Here is a 19,627-nt window from a genome sequence, read left to right as displayed (position 1 = left end):
GGTAGTTGTGCATGTACATTCTGGTCAAGCTTCACTTGTGGGATCATTACGGTAACTATGGTGTGATCCGTGGTTACTTGCAGTTCCTTGGTGCAGCGGAACTGGGCACCGTCCACGATGTTGGAGGATGTCTGCCTGAGACGATACAGTCCGGAGAGAGGTGGATGCCGAGACTTGGCTCCCGATGCACTCTCCATACACAATGTCGTTATTCCTTGAGCACTACGGAGCACTGCGGAAGAATCAGTCTCTCCCTCCAGATGCAAGGGACTCGCTCCGAAAGTCATAACTACCTTAGTGTACGAGTGCGATTCTAGAAGCATTCCACGGTTTGGCCTTGGCCGGCCTGGAAGGAGTAGCGAGTCTGCCAGGAGGAACATCATGCAGGTACACGACGCAACATACACCGGTCGTGTCCACAACTGTGGATTGAAGACCACTCACCTCTGACAGCTAATGGGGTGGCAGGGTTCCATGGCTCTTTCCCTCTCGTGGATTAGCAGACCCGGGTTTGGTGCTCGTCGAATGTTGGTGGGGTCTGCCAGTCTCGGGACACGATGGCGTTCCTGATCCAGGAACACACAGTGGTGATTCCCTTCCTCTCCCAACCACGATGAAACCCACCCCCGACAGGGCCCGAATCGGGCCTTGTGGGCTTTCACTGGTGGATCTTTGGCAATCGTTCGTTAGTCAGTGCATTTCGCCACCGCACCGCGGAATTAGACCGGCTCGAGGCCTGGGCACCGGTCGGCTGGGTGAGACAGGTTAACGTAGCCAGAGCGAGACGGTACGTGCGCCAGCATGCTTCTTCCGGCACGTGCCGGCATCGTCGACGAGGAAACCTCAAAGCAGATGGAGAGAAAGCGTGGGAGTCCCTCCACGGAAACCGGAAGTAAGTACGAATGCACGCTAATCATCAACGCACGTGGGCCGGCAGACGCACAGAATCCGTTCAACGCTGGCGAATCTCCCGCACGTGGGCTCTTACCACCGTGGGCCACGAGGGAACGCTCGTCAATCTCGTCGGTGTGTCAAAACCGGCGAAGGCCGTGGCGGCGGTCTGCCGACGAGGCCCTTGACGGGGCCCGTTGATGAACGGGCCGCGGGTAGGACCCGTGGTGGCAACCCTGGATTTCTGCGGCCATCCGCGCGGACTAAGCTTCCCAAAGAGGAGGCTCATGCCGCGTCGGTGTCCCTCCCCGGATTTTGAGGGAAGGGGCCGAAATGGGCCCCGGCCCGCTGGAGAGGTCCAAGGACGCAGATTAAACCCGATATGGAACTGGCCACGCAGTAACGACCTGACACAGTACACAGTACCGACACAGTGGTGTAGGGATCGTGGCAAGGAGGAACTCCTTTCCACCGCTTCTTCCAAGCCAAAGGAGTACACTACCACAGTACGGAATGCTTAACCAGTCCATTACACTAGTCAGGTCGTGCGGAGATGTCGTGTACACTACAGTACAGGACCCAACACAAGTGTCTCTGCGAGCCTAGGTTGCATTTTCTCGAGTTGCCCTGGCTCTGTGGTGGACTCACCGGGAGTACGGTAGCGCGGTCATCTCCTTGCTCGGGGAATTTGTGGCCCAGCAACCAGTCGTCCGGTCAAGTCAGCTAATGGATCGTGTTACGGCGTGGGATGCGCGAATGGCCAGGCTTACACTAAGGTACGGAATATACTACTGCGGTAAACAACACTTCCAGGTTGTGTTCAATGTTGCTCACCCTTGCGCTACGGGCGCCATGGCGTTGAGTTTGTGCGAGCCGTTTCTGACAGCACGGCAATCTCGGTGAGGTCAGAGTCTGCCACCTGCGTCGTGGGGTTTGCCCGCGCCATTGCTGAGAGATCGGCAGCCTGGAAAAGCCGTTTCTGTTGAACAGCCAACAGGCACTGTCAATCCTCCCATGACAGCAGCCGATGGCGCGCAGTATCTGCAACGAGTGATTTCCAGGCTGGGCGATGTGCAGCGAGACGCAGGGCGTCCGACCAATGAGCGCTCCTGGCTGCGCCCCGAACTGTCCCCGCTGCACATCGTTCCTCCTGCAAAGATCCACTAACGCAGGAACGACAGAACGGCTGAACCGAATTGGGCTCTTCCGCGAGCAATGTCAATGCGTCTTCTCGAACGTTTCAGGGTCCAGTTTTGCTGCATTGAGAGGACGCCACTCACAATTCAACGCCAGCAGGGGCGATTGAATTTTCTGTTTGACGCTCCCGCCGAGCTCAACCGATAGTTCACAGAGACCTAGGTAGCCCCACCTCCACACGGACACCGACACTGATCCGCACGGACGCTGACAACTGACAGAGACTGTTGCGGGGAAACGAGTCGGACTGAACCGTGCGCGACGGCAGACCGAGTCCTGTGGGAAGATAAGGTGAACACAGATTCCCGTCCCATCCGGATCATAAACCTTACCCATTAGAGAAACGATTCTCACTCCCGTGTAACTTCTTGTTAGCTATACTTTCCGGTTGTGGACTGGACAAGCTCAAGAATGCGTCCGACGACTGCAACGAAGTGGCTGGCAACCACCAACTCCGCTTTTACGTGGACGCAGTACGCTACCAGGACACTTGGGGACTGTGCACTCTGGTCGTTCCCCGCAGACAGGTCAACGCTAACGTTAGTCTTCGGCGGTTCTTGCATCTGAGATCGACGGTCCTTTTACGTAAGGTTTCGGTTTACAGGATGCTAGATCCAAAGCTTGGAGATGCCGCCAGCGCTAACTAGAGCGATGATCCAGCGACCATCGAGAGGGGAAGTGGAGGCCGCGCTGTGCATCGCGCTCACATCTCACCTCGGCACACTCCCAGTTGTGTAGGATAGTGTATCTCCCAGTATCTGGCCACCTGGAGGGACCGCGCGACCCTTATCAGCGTTAGCGATGGGAATCGAGCTCAGAAGTCCAGCTGTGTTGAGTGTAAACCATGGTAACGTTATGCGGCGACTGCCAGCTGCGTCCTCGTTACCTTGTGTCCTCGACAGCGATAGCCCGCGCGGGCTGCTTGATAGCGCGCTGGCGATAAGATTCCGCAGCTCAGCAAATCCCTAATCCCGCGCAGTCGTCAATTCCGCGGTGTCCCTGATCCCTGGTTCCCAGTTGATTTGAACTGGTATGCCACGCTCCATAGCTCGATCATGATGCCTCCCTGTGAGGGTGAAACTGACCCCTAACCATAATGTCTAACTTGTAGGTGAGTTGCGCGGAGTCGGTTCCTGTTCTTTTGTCGCCAAGCACGGCTACTGCGGGAGTGACGATCGCTGGACAGTGCAGCTCGTGTTTGTTTCTCCTTACAGAGAACGGATACATATTCCGTCCTGCGGATTTTGTGCTCATGATGATCGGGCACCTCTTTCGCCAGTAACTTCCACTATGTACACAAACTAACTGGCTCTCCTTGTTGCTTTTCTGCGACGCCAATGCGTCCAGACTCGTCCGGGCTGGGTCTGGAATCCACTGCCGTCCATAACAGACCTGTCATTGTGGCGTGCACACGCACTTGGGTTTGCTGCATTGACATGTCACAAGCAATGGACAAGGTCACTTGAGTCAGGTATTCATCGAAGTCGGGAGAAGGTGCGATCCGAGAACCCGTTTTCCGTCGCACAGCCCGGAGGGCCGTCCGTGTCGATTGGGGCCAAACGTGCCTCAGCCAAGTGCCAGGAACTGTACGAGTAGTGTATCTCGAGCGTGTGGTGACATGTCTGTGGCGTGGCGTCGAAATCATGACAGTCCCTGGAGTTTGCTGATGGTCAAAACCGGCCTGCAGTGTTTCCACGTTGGGCTTGGATGAAAAATCTTGCTTTGCTGCACCTCCTTGGATTTTGGATCCGGGAGGGAGGGAGGAAGTTGCAGCGCCGCGGGGCAAGCCGGTCCCGTTTCATTGGTCCGCGCCCCTTCCGGCCGGCAGCCCTGGCGCCGGTCGACACCCGACCTCCCTGCCTTCCGGGCCTCCTCCGCTGCCGGAATTCGCTTTCGTTGGATCGCTTGACGCTGTCCAGGATGCAGTTTTTGGTTCAGCCAAAGCGGCTGTTGCTGTGACACGTCGCCCTTGGAGTTGAACATTGGCTTCTCCGTGCGCCCACCATTGTTTCATTTTTTTTTTCCATCTCTTTCCTTGTTTTTCATTCTTCTGTCAAACGGCTCGTCAAGCTATCGGATGAGCCAGTTGCCACCCAGACTACCTGTCTCGGCCAACCAGGAAGCTTTCCGCGCCAACGGCAAATGCCGGCGTCGAGCGAAAACGACAGAATTCTTTTCTATTGGCAGGAGGTGCGCCTGAAATCCAGCGTTACGACGCACCTACCAGGGTATGTATGTACCACAGTAGTCGTTCCGACCCAAGGAACGGCACATTGAGGAGGATCTGAGGGCTTGCAACGTCCGCCGGAGAAGCATCTGACTGGTTCATTCCCGCGTGCGGCCCAGCCTCTCGCCCGGCCGTGCCCTGTCTGCCTGGCCGGCCGCATTGCAGGCCGCGCTAGTTGCCTCCTCGGCACACCCCGCTTGCCATGCACGTTGGCGGGCCTCCCGAGGAGGCCGGCCCAGGAGAGCGACGCTGCGGTCCGGCAGTGGCTGCGCAGGCCGCCCGCGAGGGAGGAGGAGGAGGCCTGATCGCCCGGTAGTTGAGTCGATTGCGAATTTTGAGTGGTCCGCGATGGCGGGAGTGCCTTGCCGTTGGTGCGCTCTGCACGTGAAGGTGGCTGTCCCGCCGTTGTTCGGGGACGCCGCGGTCCGCTGCAACCCGACCCACGGACGGCCTGTTGAGCCCATCGATCTCTCGAGCGCCTCGGTGTGCGCATCCGGCTGAGGCCGTGGCATCACCGCCAACAACGACCACCAGCACGGGTCCCGCCTCGAGAACGAGAGAAGGGTATCAAGCATCTCGAGGTACATGCACCACGGCCAGCCGGCGTGCTGACTCGTCCACTCTGTTGCCCCGCGCTCCACCCATGCGCAGCAAGGAGGCAGCGTTTGCGTGGGACAAAAGACGCAAGCGCCGCTTCCCTTGCATCCTGATAAGCCTTCGGGTGCTTGGTCTTGGGCGGCGCTGGGAGCGATTCAGTTGATGCACGGCGGCGCGGAGAGGAAAGCGTGCGTGAACCAACGTTGATGGCTCCTCCTCGCCCTGCCACCCCTCGGCGTATTTCCCCATGCCTCACGGTCTCTTCGCCCGGCTGTCCGGCCGTCGAAATCAAGGAGGATACGCTGTGGGTAAGCCCCGGATAGATCGAAATCCGAGCTAAGAGTCCTGTGCAGCCGCGCCGTGCGGCACCTGTGTCTGTGCCTCTTTCGGGATGGAAAGGGTAAGATGCTGGAGATGGTGGCCGAGTCTGCCGTTGATTCGGTTGTTCGTGCTTCCGCGCTCTGAAGGGTAATACAAGAGCGGGTTGGTCTCAGTTCTTGATCGCACTTGTCTTTCTTTCTGATCGGTTCTTGACACAGATGGCGAAGCGATGACTGAGGACCAGTCGCTGTAACAAGAGCCTGAGGTGTCTCTGCTTGGCTCTTGGTAGCGCTCTTGTGCCGCTACTCCGAAACTCTGGAGTGACTACCAGGTAACTTTCACAGCAGGCGGACCGTAGAGAGCCAAGTACATCGGTATCTAATAGGTACAAAACCACACTTTGTCCGGCGTTGTTCAACGAGGGGGCTCCGGGGTAAGCGCACTTCAACCGTTTGGGAACTTTGAACAGCGGCATATCTGAAGCATTAGTTCCGTACAGATCTGGACGCCGATCTCTGGCAGTCCTTTCTTGCCCAAGACGTTGAATCCGGTCAGGTTGCTCGTCTTCAGGAAGCTGGGGTGGAACCCTAACCCTTGAATGCTGTGCTTCATCTTTCTTTGGCTTGCTGTAACTTTCAACACGGCTTTCTATCTTCTCTTCAACTCAGGGCAGAACTTGTCTGGTAGAATGCAGCACACATGATACGTCCTGCTGCAAGTCATAAGTAACCGTACTAGGTGCAATTCCCGGATAGTCTCTGGCCTTCCGCCATTGCCGCTCAACGCAGCCGAAGGTCTCGAATCTGGAACGAATCCATTCATCGAACCCAGTGCAGCCGTACTACAACAGGACAAGTCCACTATCCGAGCATATCAACCACAACCACAACCACAACAGCTATCCATCCATCATGGCTTCTGAATCCCTGAAGCGCAAGCTCCCACCGCCAGACCAGCGCAACCGCACCACCCCGGCGGAGAAGGAGAACAAAGGCCAAGAAGAAGAGGAAGTAGAAGACTACATGAGCATGACCTTCGACGACGACGACGCCTCTCATCAAAAGGGCATCGAGACCTCGCTGCAGCGCCGGCTCCGCCTCCGGCGCGAAGCCGAGGCGCGCGCCCGGCCCAAATCCAAGGCCGAGCTGGCCGCCGAGGCGGAGTCCCGCCGCGAGGCCGCCCTGTCCCAGTCCCTCTTCGTCTCCCAGCCCAAGAGCAAGGGGCTGGCCATGATGGCCAAGATGGGCTTCAAGGGCGGCGCGCTGGGGAAGCAGCCGCCACCTGAACAGAATGAACAGAACCGGCAGCTGAGCGATGGCGGCGGGGTTTCTAAAGAAGGGGAAGGAGGAGGAGGAGGAGGAGGAGGAGGAGGAGGAGGAGGAGGGGGATGGGGAGGAGGCCCCAGGACGGAGCCGATCCGGATCGAGATCAAGGACGGGCGGGAAGGGATCGGGCTCGAGAGCGAGCGGAAGAGGAAGCTGCGGGAGGCGGCCGAGGCGGCGGGGGAGCGGGCCAAGCGGGCCCGGGCGGAGGAGGGAGAGTTCCGGGAGAGGATCAGGCGCGAGCGGGAGGAGGCGAGGTGGGAGCGGCAGTTCGTGGCGGCGCAGAAAGTTGCCGAGCGGATGGCCGGGGAGAGGGAGGACGACGACAGAGATGCGGCGGAACAGCAGCAAGCAGCGGACCGTGCGGTGTCGCGCCGCTGTCCGCTCAAGGCCATACCGGTGGTTTGGCGCGGGCTGGTTAGGGCCCGTGAGGAGGCCGAGAGGGACCGCAGGATGAGGTACGACCTCGAGCAGGGCCTGTCGTCGTTACCTACGTACGAGGATCCGGAGGAGGACGAGGATGACAAGAAAGCGCTGGGGAAGACGCGCACCGCGTACGTCGCGGCCGAGGACCTGGACGAGGAGGACCCGGAGCTGGACCAGTTCAATGCGCTGCCGCCGGACGAGAGGCTGCGTCGGGTGGTTCAGTATTTGCGCGAGGAGCACCGTTACTGTTTCTGGTGTAAATTTGCATACCCGGATGCCGATATGGAGGGGTGTCCCGGGTTGACAGAGGAGGACCATGATTAATACAGAAATCTGCCTGACCCCGTGGAACATGTTCAATGGTGTGGTTAAGATACATCGCACTTACTGTACAACATTACAGCATCTACCTGATATCTACACGAGCCCGGCCGTCTGCTTGCCCAGTTTCCTGTGCTTCGCAATCTGGTCGGCATCTTTCCTCACGACAATATCATACACGCCCATCTCCTGCGCGGCCTCCTCTACTATCCGCTGGACCTCATTGGGATCCGCGTCCTGCGCCCCCGCCTTGAGCAGGACGAGTCTCTCTAACACGTCTCGGAGCTCGTTGATTTCCTCTTCCTCGGTCATCTCAACCCCCGGGTGGCCGCGCTTGACTAGCTCCATCCGGTGATTCCGCATGAGCGTCTCGATTGTCCGCCTACCAGCAACTAGACGCTCCATGTTCCGCCTCGTCTTGACCTGCAGGGACCCAATGCCTGAAGCCAGCTCGATGAGCAGCGCTTCGGGCGGGTGGAAGCCAAAGAGCTCCTTCATGGCGCGCCCAGCGACGATCATGCCCGTGTAGTCCTTTGCCTTGAGCATGCTGAACAGAATGGTACGGGGCAGCTGGGCGAAAATTTCGGGCGTGTCAAACGTCCAATCGGCCTCGACCAAGTCTCGGAAGAACTCCCGGATCAAGGCGACGTCCTGCCTTGAGAGGGCCGGATCCCGCTGGATGAGCCGGTTGACCGAGAGGCTGTTGAAGAGCGTCAGGAAGGTGTGTCCGTCCGGGCGGATGTTTTGCTCCCGGGTCATGGTCCGGTAGAGGCGGACGGCCTCCTCGGCCTCTCCGTTCTGAGAATACGATCGAATGAGCTGGTTCATGAGGAAGCTTGTCGGGCCAATCTCAGCCTCCTTGAGGACCTCGAACAGCTCCTGCAAGCGGCCGTGAAGCCTCCGGGAGCAGTAGTTTTCGGCTAGTAGGGAGAATGTCTCGGCAGTGGCCCTGGTCTGGCACACAAACTCGGGTGCGCCTTCGCTCCCCTGTACCACCGGAGCATCGTACGGATCGTAGAAGGAGACCAAGCCGCGCCGCTGCCGTAGCTTGACAAAATCGAGGCGGGCGCGAATCATGCTCCACGCGAGCTTGTCCGCTTTCTCCACATTCTCGGCCGTGCCCGACCTCAACCAGGCGCCGATGAGGCCATTGAGCTGGATGGGCGACGGGGTGACGCCCTTGGCTTGGACGTACGCGACCACCTTGTAGGCGCCCTCCAGGTCGCCAACGCCTATCAGGCGCTTCAACCATTTACCGATGAAGAAGTGGTTGCCCACACTCATCGGCAGCCTCGTCCTCCCTCGGATGTCGACGGTCCCCGAGAGCATCATGTCGACAAAGGCCTGCAGGGCGTACTCGACGTTGTCAGAAGCGAGGAACACGGCGATCACTTCGTCGTAGTCCTCGATCGTCATACTCTCGCCGAGCAGGGTCCGCATGTCCCTGTACGACTCCCAGGCCCGCTCGACTGTTGCCCGTTTGGCCGCCAACGCCCGGATGACGGGGATGAGGATGCGCGCGTTGGGCGGGTGCGAGGACTTGAGAAGCGTGTCCGCGGCCCGCAGTGCCCGGTCCGTATCTCCGTGAAGAGAGCACATGCGGACACCAAGCTCCCAGTAGTCGGTGAAGGTTTCGGGCTTCGACCCGAGCGTGACAACAGCCTTCTTCCAAGCCGCAATGGCCTCTTCCTCCCAGCCTTCGATGAACATGGCCTCGATGGCAAGGAGCTGCTGCGAGTCCCGCAGAGGCACGCCAGCGGCCTGCATGTCCTTCGCGAGGATGTAGATGTGCTGCATGCGGTTGGGGTTCTCGACACCATCCCCTTCCCACGAGAGAATCATCCATAGAAAATTCCACACTTCCTGGGGCACGTTGTGCCATGCCGTCGACAGCGTCTTGCGCGCGGCAGAGTAGTACTTCCAACACTCGGCCACATCCCGGGCTCTCGGGATGCCGCCCTTGACGACGCTGTCGCGGGCGAGAAAGGCGTTCAGGTTGGCGACGACCCGCTGGCGGGGCCCGCTGAAGCCCGTGATGCGCAGCAGTCCGTACTCCTCGGCTTCTGGCCCCGTCTTGCCCTTGTACTGAAGCCGGAGCTTCTTCTTGAACTGCTTTCGCAGCGCGTCTGCCTTGTCCTGCTCGCCTTGCTCCTCCATGCGCTGCAGCATCTTCACCGTGTTGACCATCTGGCGCTCGAGGTCGTTGATGGCCTTTTCGACCTCGGCGTCCAGACCGCCGTGCACCACGCCAAACTCCTCCTTGTCGCGGAGACGGCGGAGCCGGCCGGGGGCCTCCTGGGTGAAGAAGTTGATGTCGAGAGGCTCCCCGTTCGCGGAGGCGTCGCTGCGATCTGGATCCTCGAGGAGGAGTCGCTCAATCTCGGCGGGATCGGGTTTCGGCTGGTCTTGTCGCCGGGCAGCAGGCGGCGGCGGCTGCACTCTCCGGGCGGTGCTTGACGACGACTGTCTTGCGAGCCAGGGCCGCGCGTTCGCTGGCCGCAGGCTGTCGAGGCACGCCTTGCAGACATAGGCGCTGCGCCGGCCGAGCTCAAGAGCAAGTGTCCGCGGCGGCATTGATGAAGAGCGCGGCTATGGGCAAGTCATTAGAAGTTGAAGGAGGGAAGGAAACAGAAAAGCACTTCAGATCCGAGGCTGTTGCTGCTCTCGCTGCGGAGCGCCGCACCGGGTTTGTCCAGCACTTGCAGATGTGTTGTGTGAAGAGTTCGTCGAAGGCGCCGTTGCCCCCTGCTCCGTCTGGAGTCTTTTTTTGTGGGGCACTCCACGACGAATCTCTTATCAGCGCGCCCGAGTGGGCCGATAAGCATCCAAGCCATCGGGACCCTCCCAAAATTTCTGGGACAGCCAAGCTCAAGTGCGGACGCACAGACAACAGAATACACACCACCAAAAGCCGAGGAAGAACAATCGCCAGCCCTCCCAGATGCATCATCGCCAGCGATTGGCCTAATCCGTCCCACCTTCGCAACAACAACCGCAGCCATGTCCGGCTCGAGGCCGGAATTCCTGCGCTTCACAGGCCACCGGGCCTTCACACAACGCCTCGTGCTGGCCACGCTGACGGGGCGACCAGTGCACATCTCCAAGATCCGCTCGTCGTCGCCAACCAACCCGGGCCTGGCCCCGCACGAAATCTCCTTCCTGCGCCTGCTCGAGGCCGTCACCAACGGCAGCGTCATCGACGTGTCCTACAGCGGCACCACCATCACCTACCAGCCCGGCCTGATTACGGGCACCGTCCCGGGCGTGGGCGTCTCCCTCCCCAGCGACACCATCGAGCACGTCCTGCCGGCGACGTGCACCCGCGCCGTCACCTACTTCCTCATCCCGCTCGCCCTCCTCGCGCCCTTCTCCAAGGGCCACATGAACGTGCGCTTCTCCGGGCCGGGCGTCATCACCTCCGCGACCCACGGCACGGGCGACCTGTCCATCGACACCTTCCGCACCGCGCTGCTGCCGCTGTACGGGCTCTTCGGGATCCCGCCCGCGCGCATCGAGCTGCGCGTGTTGGCACGGTCCTGCCCGGGCCCGGGGGGCAAGGGCGGCGGCGGGGTGGTGGAGATGCGGTTTGCCAGCCAGGTGCGGCTCCCCAAGACGCTGCACCTGAACAGGCGGCCGGGGAGGATACGGCGGATCCGCGGGGTCGCGTACTGCACCGGCGTGTCGGCCAGTCATAACAACCGCATGATCACCGCGGCGAGGGGGGTGCTGAACCAGCTCGTCTCGGATGTCCACGTGGCAGCGCAGTACGATCCGGCACCGCTCGTGGGGGAGAAGGGCAGCGCGCAGAAGAAGAAGACCGGTATTGGGTTTGGCCTGAGTCTGGTGGCTGAGTCGAGCGCTGAAGGCGTGATCTACGCGGCGGATGAGGTGGCACCGCCCGAGGGTGGCGTGGTGCCGGAGGACATTGGCACGCGGTGCGCCTATCAGTTGCTCGAGGTAATCGCCCAGGGCGGGTGTGTGACCGCCGCGGCTGCCCCTACTGTGCTCATATTGATGGCGATGGGGTCCGAGGACGTCGGCAGGTTAAGACTCGGGAGGGAAGTCGTGGGCCGGGAAGAAATAATCCAGTTGGCAAGGGATCTGAAGACATTTGGGGCGAGCAGCTGGGGGATACGGGACGCCGGCGACGACGACGGGGCCGGCGACCTGATGATATCGGTCAAGGGCACAGGGGTTGGAAATGTCGGCAGGAAAGTAGCATGACAAATCCAAGTTGCTCCGGCTCTCTCGGGAGGCCATACTCCCAAACTCCACACGCGGTCCATGACGCCTCCCAAGTTGTGGTTTGTGCATACAAGCCAAATAACATCTCACCAGCCAATGCTACCTGCGTTGGTCGCGAACCAGCCGGCTCCTCCGTTCAGCAGCAAGAGCGGCGAGGGTGGCGCTATAGCCAAGGGTCCGAAGCGAGTAGGCAGCCGCATTCTGACCGCCGCTCCCAACGCTCCGAACGGCATCAATAACATGAAAGTTGGACAGGAGGGCGTTGCCAGACCTGAGCATGTCGAGTAAATCCACACTTGCTGTGGCCGACGAATACGTGTCTCCGGTCCGTTCGCTGTCGCCTGGCGCCGGCGTCCCGCCGCTCTCCTGACTGCTGCCGCTCTCCGAGGCCGACAGGAGTTCCGTTCCGCCGCCAGCCGCCACGCTCATTGCAACCCTCAATACTCCACGCTCCTCCGCATCGAGGTCTTGGGTCGTTTGGGCCGCCGCCGAGCCCTCGGAATGGCCACCGCTGGGGCTGATCGTTCGCAACGACGGCGAAACGATTTTCTTGAGCTTCTCCCTCTCCCGGTGCACCGCCAGCATCAAGCACTGCGTGCCCAGAATCGCCAGGTCGAAGTACACAAAGGCAAGCTTGGTCGTCGGCGGTTTCTGTCCGATGAAATCAACGATGACGCCCCCGTGCAGATAGCCGCGCGCGGCCTCGCCGGCGGTCGGGAGGGCAAACAGGATGTGCGCCAACATGCACAGAACGCCGGGCACGAAGATGCTGTAGATGTGCGGCTGCTCCGCGGGAAGCACCAGGCCGTCTTTGGGCGTCAGGAACGAGTAGTGCGGCAGGAGACGCAGCAGGAAACGGAAGAACGAGCATCTGCAGACGCGAAAGCGGTTGGTAAATGGTCTCCGGATGCGGCGCGAGGGAGCCGGGAGAGAGACTCACTCCATAGAGTACAGGGTGCAGATGTAGACGACGACCATCATGTCGAGGCTCTTCTGCAGGTGGCTGATGAACTCGAGCTTCTTGGCCAGGCCCTGCCGGCGCTTGTCTTCGTCGACTGGCCGTCTGCCGCCGCTTTCCCCGGGGCCGCCGTCGTGCTGCTCGCTGGCGGCGTCGACGTCGCCATCGGACCGTCGCGGCAGCTGCCGGGTGGCGGAGCTCGGGCCCGGATCATCGTTCATAGCTCGCCGCGGTTGGGTGAGACTGGTGGCGCAAGCAGTCAAACGGTCACATAGTCGGTAACACGCTTATCGGAATGCCATCAGGTACACTTAGCGGCGGGCGCAGCGCAGATGGCCTAGGTATGCATCGGGAACGATGTTCTTTTCAATGGGAACTTGCCGTCGCGTCGATGCTGGCGATAGCAAGGCGCATGTTCGGCTCGACGGAAGAACGCAAGCAGTCTGTTAGTTAAGCTAGCCGGATGCGGATAACATTAACAGTTAAGTACCACAGTAGGCATGTTGTTATTCCGTAATGCGTAAGACTGTACGGAAGTACATATTCCGTAATGTTTCGCAAATGAAATGTGGGCCAGTTTGGTAATCTGCATGGATTACCTAATACGCTGTTAACTAAGCTAACCTCCGCCCTGAACACGCACGGACCAATCCATCCTTTGTATGGATAATATTACCAAGTCGAAGTTACCTGAGTTATCCGTGTCGAGCCTCACCGCTCAGGCACAGGGACGAGCCACCGAATTGGCCAATCAGATATCCGCCCAGCGCCGGACTTGGTTATCGCTGTCTTTGTCTTTTCGAGAGATCTGCGGGCCTGCTGGGAATGTTGCGGGGAGTCCACCACAAATTTGACCTTGAAGTGAGCATGCGACTTGCAAATTTGTGCCGGTTGTTCCCAGGACTGCTACCATATTGCGACCAAAGCATCATAGTGTCGATGGACATCTGAAGCGTCCAAGTTGCTTGCGCTGGCAACCAGCCTGAGAGGTCGAGACAGCCTAACTACGGAGTACAACTTGGTGGCTCAGCCCGCCGAAGTCCAATAATTCTTTGAGTTAGCTCATCCACAGTACATCCAACGATCACAGTTTCGGTTTGGCCTCAATCTGACGTCCTCAGTCTGGCCCGCAACGCCTCTGGGTGATACTCAGTGATATCTCTTAGGTACCTGGTGGTTGGCTGAAGACTGAACAGAAAGGCCAGACGAAAGCCAGAGAATCCCGAAAAGTTGGAAATTCTCAGAATCGACCCAACTCTCCGATGCTTCATGCCAAACGGTACCTACCTACCTGGTAGTTACTGAGTGCCTGAGCGAAAAACATGAGCTCCCACGGAAGTGAACTACACAGCATGTTACGTTTATGTACGCAGTAGTGTAGATTCTCCGGCGTCGGAAGGGCCGCAGCGCCGATAGCATGGAAAATTTTGCGCTCGCGCTGGGGTCGTGCTGTTGAGGGAACTTGGAAACATGGGGAAAGACCACGAAGAGTCACATCTTATCTCTTATCGCTTCCCCACAGCGGGCGGCCGATCTGCTTTTTATTTTCTTGGGCCGGCCTGGGGCAATCGCGGTCCCGATCTGGATCACGTCTGTTTGTGTCAAATCCCATCTTTTGCCTCTTTCCCCTCCTGCAACGAGCCGGGACGACCTGCGACCCTGTCAATTGGCGACCGCGAGGAACTGGAGTGCTGCCCGAGACCTTGCTGCCGGTCCCTGACTGAACGAGCGCCCTCCGCTTCCGCCAAGCCTCACTCCGAACCATGCTGTCGGCCGTGTGCAAGGCGGGCCGCGCTCCTGCCGTCCTCCGTCATGGTCGCCGAGTCCCGGTCTCGTCGCCCCAGCTCAGGACCTTGACATCTGGTGTGCCAAAAAATGGCATCTTCCGCGCCCAGGCCGAAGTCCCCGGGCCCAAGCTGAGCCAGAAACGGCTCTTCTCTGCCGCCGCCGCTCGGTTGAGCGCCGGTGCTGCGCAGCCCGCTCCCGATCCGAAGGCCTACCTCTCGAGCGGAGTGATAAAACCCAAGGAACTTATTGACGTCAAGAAGGTTCTCGTCATCGGCAGCGGTGGTCTCGCCATTGGCCAGGCTGGAGAGTTTGACTACTCGGGTAGGTCTGCCATGTCTGCCCCCATCCCCAAGCGGTGAACGAATGAGTCAGACGAGGGCAAATGGAAGGCGCGCGCGCGAAGGCTGACCCGAGCCCGCCCATCTAGGAGCACAAGCGCTCAAGGCCCTCAAGGAGGCCGGCGTGGCTTCTGTTCTCATCAACCCCAACATCGCCACCATCCAGACGAACCACGTCCTCGCCGACGAGGTCTACTACCTGCCCATCACCCCCGAGTATGTCGAGTACGTCATCCAGAAGGAGAAGCCCGACGGCATCTTCCTGTCCTTCGGTGGCCAGACGGCCCTCAACCTCGGCGTCCAGATGCAGAAGCTGGGTCTCTTCGAGAAGTACGGCGTCAGAGTGCTCGGCACCAGCGTGAGGACATTAGAGCTGAGCGAGGACCGAGACCTGTTCGCCAAGGCGCTTGAGGAGATCAACATCCCCATTGCCAAGTCCATTGCTGTGAACACAGTCGACGAGGCGCTTGAGGCCGCCTCCAAAGTTGGCTATCCGATCATCGTCCGCGCTGCCTACGCGCTAGGCGGCCTGGGCTCGGGCTTCGCGAACAACGAGGAGGAGCTGCGCAACATGGCCGCCCGGTCGCTCACCCTCTCGCCCCAGATCCTTGTCGAGAAGTCGCTGAAGGGCTGGAAGGAGGTCGAGTACGAGGTCGTTCGTGATGCGAATAACAACTGTATCACGGTGTGCAACATGGAAAACTTCGACCCCCTTGGCATCCACACCGGTGACTCCATCGTCGTCGCCCCCAGCCAGACCCTGAGCGACGAGGAATACCACATGTTGCGCTCCGCCGCTATCAAGATCGTGAGGCACCTGGGCGTCGTTGGCGAGTGCAACGTCCAGTATGCGCTGCAGCCCGACGGCCTCGACTACAGGGTTATCGAGGTCAACGCCCGCTTGTCGCGCTCGTCTGCCCTGGCTTCCAAGGCTACCGGTTACCCGCTGGCCTATACCGCTGCCAAGATCGGCCTGGGCCACAGCCTGCCCGAGCTCCCCAATGCCGTTACCAAGACGACCACGGCCAACTTCGAGCCCTCGCTCGATTACATCGTCACCAAGATTCCCAGGTGGGACCTGTCCAAGTTCCAGCATGTCAAGCGCGACATTGGCAGCGCCATGAAGTCGGTGGGCGAGGTCATGGCCATCGGCCGCACGTTTGAGGAGTCTTTCCAGAAGGCCATCAGGCAGGTCGACCCTCGCTTCATCGGCTTTCAGGGCGACAAGTTTGCCGACCTGGATTACGAACTGCAGAACCCCACCGACCGCCGCTGGCTGGCTGTCGGCCAGGCCATGCTCCACGAGAACTACTCGGTCGACCGAGTGCACGAGCTGACCAAGATCGACAAGTGGTTCCTGTACAAGCTACAGAACATAGTCGACTGTACCAAGGAGCTTCAGCAGATCGGTAGCCTGCGTAGCCTCAAGAAGGAGCACATCTTGAAGGCGAAGAAGATGGGCTTCTCCGATAAGCAGATTGCTCTAGCCGTCGGCAGCACCGAGGACGAGGTCCGCGCTCGTAGACTGGAGTTTGGCATCCGCCCGTGGGTCAAGAAGATTGACACCCTCGCGGCTGAGTTCCCCGCCGATACCAACTACCTCTACACCACCTACAACGCTTCGTCCCACGACGTCACATTCGAGGACAATGGCACCGTCATTCTGGGCAGCGGCGTCTACCGTATCGGTAGTTCTGTCGAGTTCGATTGGTGTGCTGTCAGCGCCACGCGTGCCCTGAGAAACATGGGCGAGAAAACCGTCATGATCAACGTAAGTATGAGATGGTCCCCTATCCATCGCAGTCAAGCCATTTCTCTTTTGCCTTTCCCTCCATCTCTGCCTTCCCTGGCCCGACTCCCACCTTTTCCTTCTTTCTTTTCCTTCTTTTGTTCGCTTTCCTTTTCTTTCTTCCTTTTTTTGTTTTTTTGTTCCTTCGATTTTCTGGAAATTGGACAGACAGAATGCTAACATTCCTTAGTTCAACCCTGAGACGATGAGCACTGATTATGACGAGGCCGACAGGCTCTACTTCGAGGAGCTGAGCTACGAGCGCGTCATGGATATTTACGAGCTCGAGCAGGCGAACGGCGTGGTAGTCTCTGTCGGTGGTCAGCTGCCCCAGAACATCGCTCTCCGCCTTCAGGAGACGGGTGGCGCCAAGGTTCTCGGAACGGATCCCCGTGACATTGACAGGGCTGAGGACAGACAAAAGTTCTCCGAGATTCTTGACAGCATTGGCGTGGACCAGCCGGCCTGGAAAGAGCTCACCTCGATTGAGGCGGCTGAACAGTTCGCTGACGAGGTGGGCTATCCTGTCCTTGTCCGCCCCAGCTACGTGCTGTCTGGCGCTGCGATGACGGTCATTCGCAGCAAGGAGGACCTAAAAGACAAGCTGGAGGCTGCGGCCAATGTCTCGCCCGATCATCCCGTTGTTATCAGCAAGTTCATCGAGGGTGCTCAGGAGATTGATGTGGATGGCGTCGCATCCGGCGGCAAGCTGATCCTCCACGCTGTCAGTGAGCACGTCGAGCAGGCTGGCGTCCACTCCGGCGACGCTACATTGGTTCTCCCGCCCGTGAGCCTGGACGAGACCACCATGCAGCGCGTCAAGGAGATCGCCCAGAAAATTGCCCAGGCCCTGAAGATCACCGGCCCATTCAACATGCAGATCATCAAGGCCGATAATCCGGATGGCGGGGCCCCTGAGTTGAAGGTGATCGAGTGCAACCTTCGGGCTTCCCGCTCCTTCCCGTTCGTCAGCAAAGTGCTGGGTAGGGATTTCATCGACGTTGCGACGAAGGCGCTTGTCGGCAAGCAAGTCCCTGACCCGACCGACCTGATGGCGGTCAAGCGCGACTACCTCGCCACCAAGGTGCCACAGTTCTCGTGGACGCGTCTCGCCGGCGCCGACCCTTTCCTCGGCGTTGAGATGGCGTCGACTGGCGAGATGGCCTGCTTCGGCAAGGACCTGGTCGAAGCGTACTGGACATCGATGCAGTCGGCTATGAACTTCCGCGTGCCCGAGCCGGGCGAGGGTCTCCTCTTCGGCGGCGAGCTGAGCAAGAGCTGGCTTACCACTGTGGTCGACTACCTCGCGCCTCTCGGCTACAAGCTGTATGCCGCCGACGAGGAGGTCAAGCAGCACCTCGAGTCGACGAGCAAGCACAAGATCAATGTCGAGGTGATTGAGTTCCCCAAGGAAGACAAGCGTGCCCTGCGCGAGGTGTTCAAGAAGTATGACATCCGTGGCGTCTTCAACCTGGCGCAAGCCCGTGGCAAGACGGTTATGGACGTCGACTATGTCATGCGCCGTAATGCCGTCGACTTCGGTGTCCCGCTGTTCATGGAGCCTCAGGTTGGTCTTCTCCTCCCCGTAAATGGCGTGGCTTTATCGAGGCTGACGTGTGCGCTCTGCAGACTGCCATGCTCTTTGCTCAGTGCATGAGCGAGAAGCTGCCTCGCCCCGAGGGTATACCGTCCGAGGTCCGCAGGTGGTCTGACTTCATTGGCGGCAAGCCCTTGTAGATATGATGGTTCCTTGACTGAATTTCATCTTGCGATCTTTGCGGAGTTCCGAACCGGAAAAACAACGAGCTGGCGGCGTTTTAAGGGGGGTTGGATGTCAGCAGGGAAGGTCTCTCTGCTTTTTGCATTTTTGCGTTTATCATATAGTTCCCTTTTTAGTTTCGGCGAGGAACATTGTGAACATGGCCACAATCTAGCGTATTGAATGGTGATGTGTGGTCAGCAGTCCAGGGAGCCGAGGGTGTAGTCCCTGGCAGGTCGGAGAGCGGATACCCATAGGTTTTTTTGTACGTCGTTCATCACCAGTTTAATACACAGGATATATCCAACTTGCTTCCTTCCGCTTCTTTGTTCAGAGGGCAGGGAAGAAGGGTGCTCCTTGATCCACCGTTGAAAATAATTACACCGCGTTGCTTTCTTCAAAAGCAAGTTCCCCAGAAAGAGGTTGACTTGTCAGTCCATTCCGGGCAAGTGCTTCGCTCATTGTGGCGATGTACTTGTTGCCTGCTTTGATGGGTCTGCGTGAGCACCCCTTGGAGATGCGCGTTTCCTTCAGCTCGGGGATGAGGTGCGGAAACTGCTACGCAGGCTATGGATCTGCAGTCGACAGATAGGGGGAGTCTGCAGAGCAGAGCCCGAAGACCGCCGCTCAGGATGGATCAGGAGAAGGCGGGCGAAGGGGAGGAAGGGTGAGGCCCTAGCAACAAGCGAAAGCCACAATGGCGAACCTCTGAGTTCTCACCCAGCACGCGCCGAGACTAAGAGCTTAGTCGGCTCTGGGGGCTCGATTCCGTGAGCGGAGAGGATATCGCTCATCCCCGTCCCTCGCGGTCCGGCGTGGCCAAGGAACCAGGCGAGCAAGCTCGCAATCTTCGTTCCACATGCTGAATATCGGTAGCGGCCGAGCAGGAGGAGCCGCCGCGCGGAGCTTCGCGCGGGATATCGGAAACTCGCCGGCGTCGCTGCTCTCTGAAGAGGAGTGGCTGCGTTCGGCGGCGCGGTCGCTTTCCCCCGATCCTCGCGGCCTCCTCATCCTCCTCCTCTTCGCGTATGCCCTCGTCCTGCAGGGCATCCCCCGCCGGCGCCGCCTGGTTCCCATGGTATAGGGGCTGGCGGCATAACGGCGCACCCAGAATCGGTGGGCTCATCGCTTGCCTTGACCTCTTCTTGGCTCTGACGTGCTGTACGAGGCATTCCACGCATAGTACATGGTCGCAGCGTAACTGGTGTAGCTTCGCGTATGCGGTACCGGGTGCTTAAGAGTGGCGTAGAGGGAAGGCGGGCCGGCCAACGGGTTGCCGATTGCTCGGGGGAGACGCAGGCTGCTTTTTTTTTTTTTTTTCTGAGTGAGGAAGAGAAAGAACCGGTATGGACGACGGGAGATTGGAATGGTGCTTGGAATATAGAAAATGAAGAGCGGGATGCAGACGGAGAGGCAGCGCAATGGAAGTGGGAGAGATAAGCTAGAAT

At 59.3% G+C, this 19,627-nt stretch overlaps 7 protein-coding genes across 7 annotated transcripts; 4 read left to right on the top strand and 3 right to left on the bottom strand.

Moving 5' to 3' along the window:
• Nucleotides 1-4,118: 4,118 nt before the first annotated feature.
• THITE_161956 (uncharacterized protein) lies at nt 4,119-4,946 on the bottom strand. The gene has a single exon (XM_003651632.1). The coding sequence runs from the start codon at nt 4,806-4,808 to the stop codon at nt 4,266-4,268; it is 543 nt and encodes a 180-aa protein (XP_003651680.1). The 5' UTR covers nt 4,809-4,946; the 3' UTR covers nt 4,119-4,265.
• A 1,198-nt stretch (nt 4,947-6,144) lies between these two features.
• Nucleotides 6,145-7,305, top strand: THITE_2143078 (uncharacterized protein; the record flags this gene model as incomplete). The annotated part of the gene is made up of 1 exon (XM_003651631.1): nt 6,145-7,305. One exon carries the CDS (start codon nt 6,145-6,147, stop codon nt 7,303-7,305), a length of 1,161 nt encoding a protein of 386 aa, XP_003651679.1.
• Nucleotides 7,306-7,351: 46 nt separating this feature from the next.
• THITE_2112235 (uncharacterized protein) lies at nt 7,352-10,159 on the bottom strand. The gene has a single exon (XM_003651630.1). The coding sequence runs from the start codon at nt 9,874-9,876 to the stop codon at nt 7,399-7,401; it is 2,478 nt and encodes an 825-aa protein (XP_003651678.1). The 5' UTR covers nt 9,877-10,159; the 3' UTR covers nt 7,352-7,398.
• Nucleotides 10,160-10,302: 143 nt separating this feature from the next.
• Nucleotides 10,303-11,526, top strand: THITE_2048302 (uncharacterized protein; the record flags this gene model as incomplete). Its single annotated transcript, XM_003651629.1, has 1 exon — nt 10,303-11,526. One exon carries the CDS (start codon nt 10,303-10,305, stop codon nt 11,524-11,526), a length of 1,224 nt encoding a protein of 407 aa, XP_003651677.1.
• Nucleotides 11,527-11,586: 60 nt separating this feature from the next.
• Nucleotides 11,587-12,998, bottom strand: THITE_2112233 (uncharacterized protein). Its single transcript, XM_003651628.1, has 2 exons — nt 12,488-12,998; nt 11,587-12,418 (listed from the first exon to the last, which is right to left on the bottom strand). Exons 1-2 carry the CDS (start codon nt 12,724-12,726, stop codon nt 11,647-11,649), a joined length of 1,011 nt encoding a protein of 336 aa, XP_003651676.1. The 5' UTR covers nt 12,727-12,998; the 3' UTR covers nt 11,587-11,646.
• Nucleotides 12,999-13,924: 926 nt separating this feature from the next.
• Nucleotides 13,925-18,771, top strand: THITE_2112231 (uncharacterized protein). Its single transcript, XM_003651627.1, has 4 exons — nt 13,925-14,614; nt 14,721-16,402; nt 16,611-17,987; nt 18,050-18,771. The coding sequence occupies exons 1-4, from the start codon at nt 14,269-14,271 to the stop codon at nt 18,155-18,157; spliced, it is 3,513 nt and encodes a 1,170-aa protein (XP_003651675.1). The 5' UTR covers nt 13,925-14,268; the 3' UTR covers nt 18,158-18,771.
• On the top strand, nt 18,749-19,380 carry THITE_153166 (uncharacterized protein; the record flags this gene model as incomplete). The annotated part of the gene is made up of 3 exons (XM_003651626.1): nt 18,749-18,846; nt 19,056-19,257; nt 19,363-19,380. 3 exons carry the CDS (start codon nt 18,749-18,751, stop codon nt 19,378-19,380), a joined length of 318 nt encoding a protein of 105 aa, XP_003651674.1.
• Nucleotides 19,381-19,627: the final 247 nt, after the last annotated feature.

Source organism: Thermothielavioides terrestris, chromosome 2, assembly GCF_000226115.1.
Source record: "Thermothielavioides terrestris NRRL 8126 chromosome 2, complete sequence".
In the NCBI taxonomy this organism is placed as follows: domain Eukaryota; kingdom Fungi; phylum Ascomycota; class Sordariomycetes; order Sordariales; family Chaetomiaceae; genus Thermothielavioides; species Thermothielavioides terrestris.
Note: the sequence above shows the minus strand (reverse complement) of the source record. Positions and strands in the feature narration are given on the sequence as shown.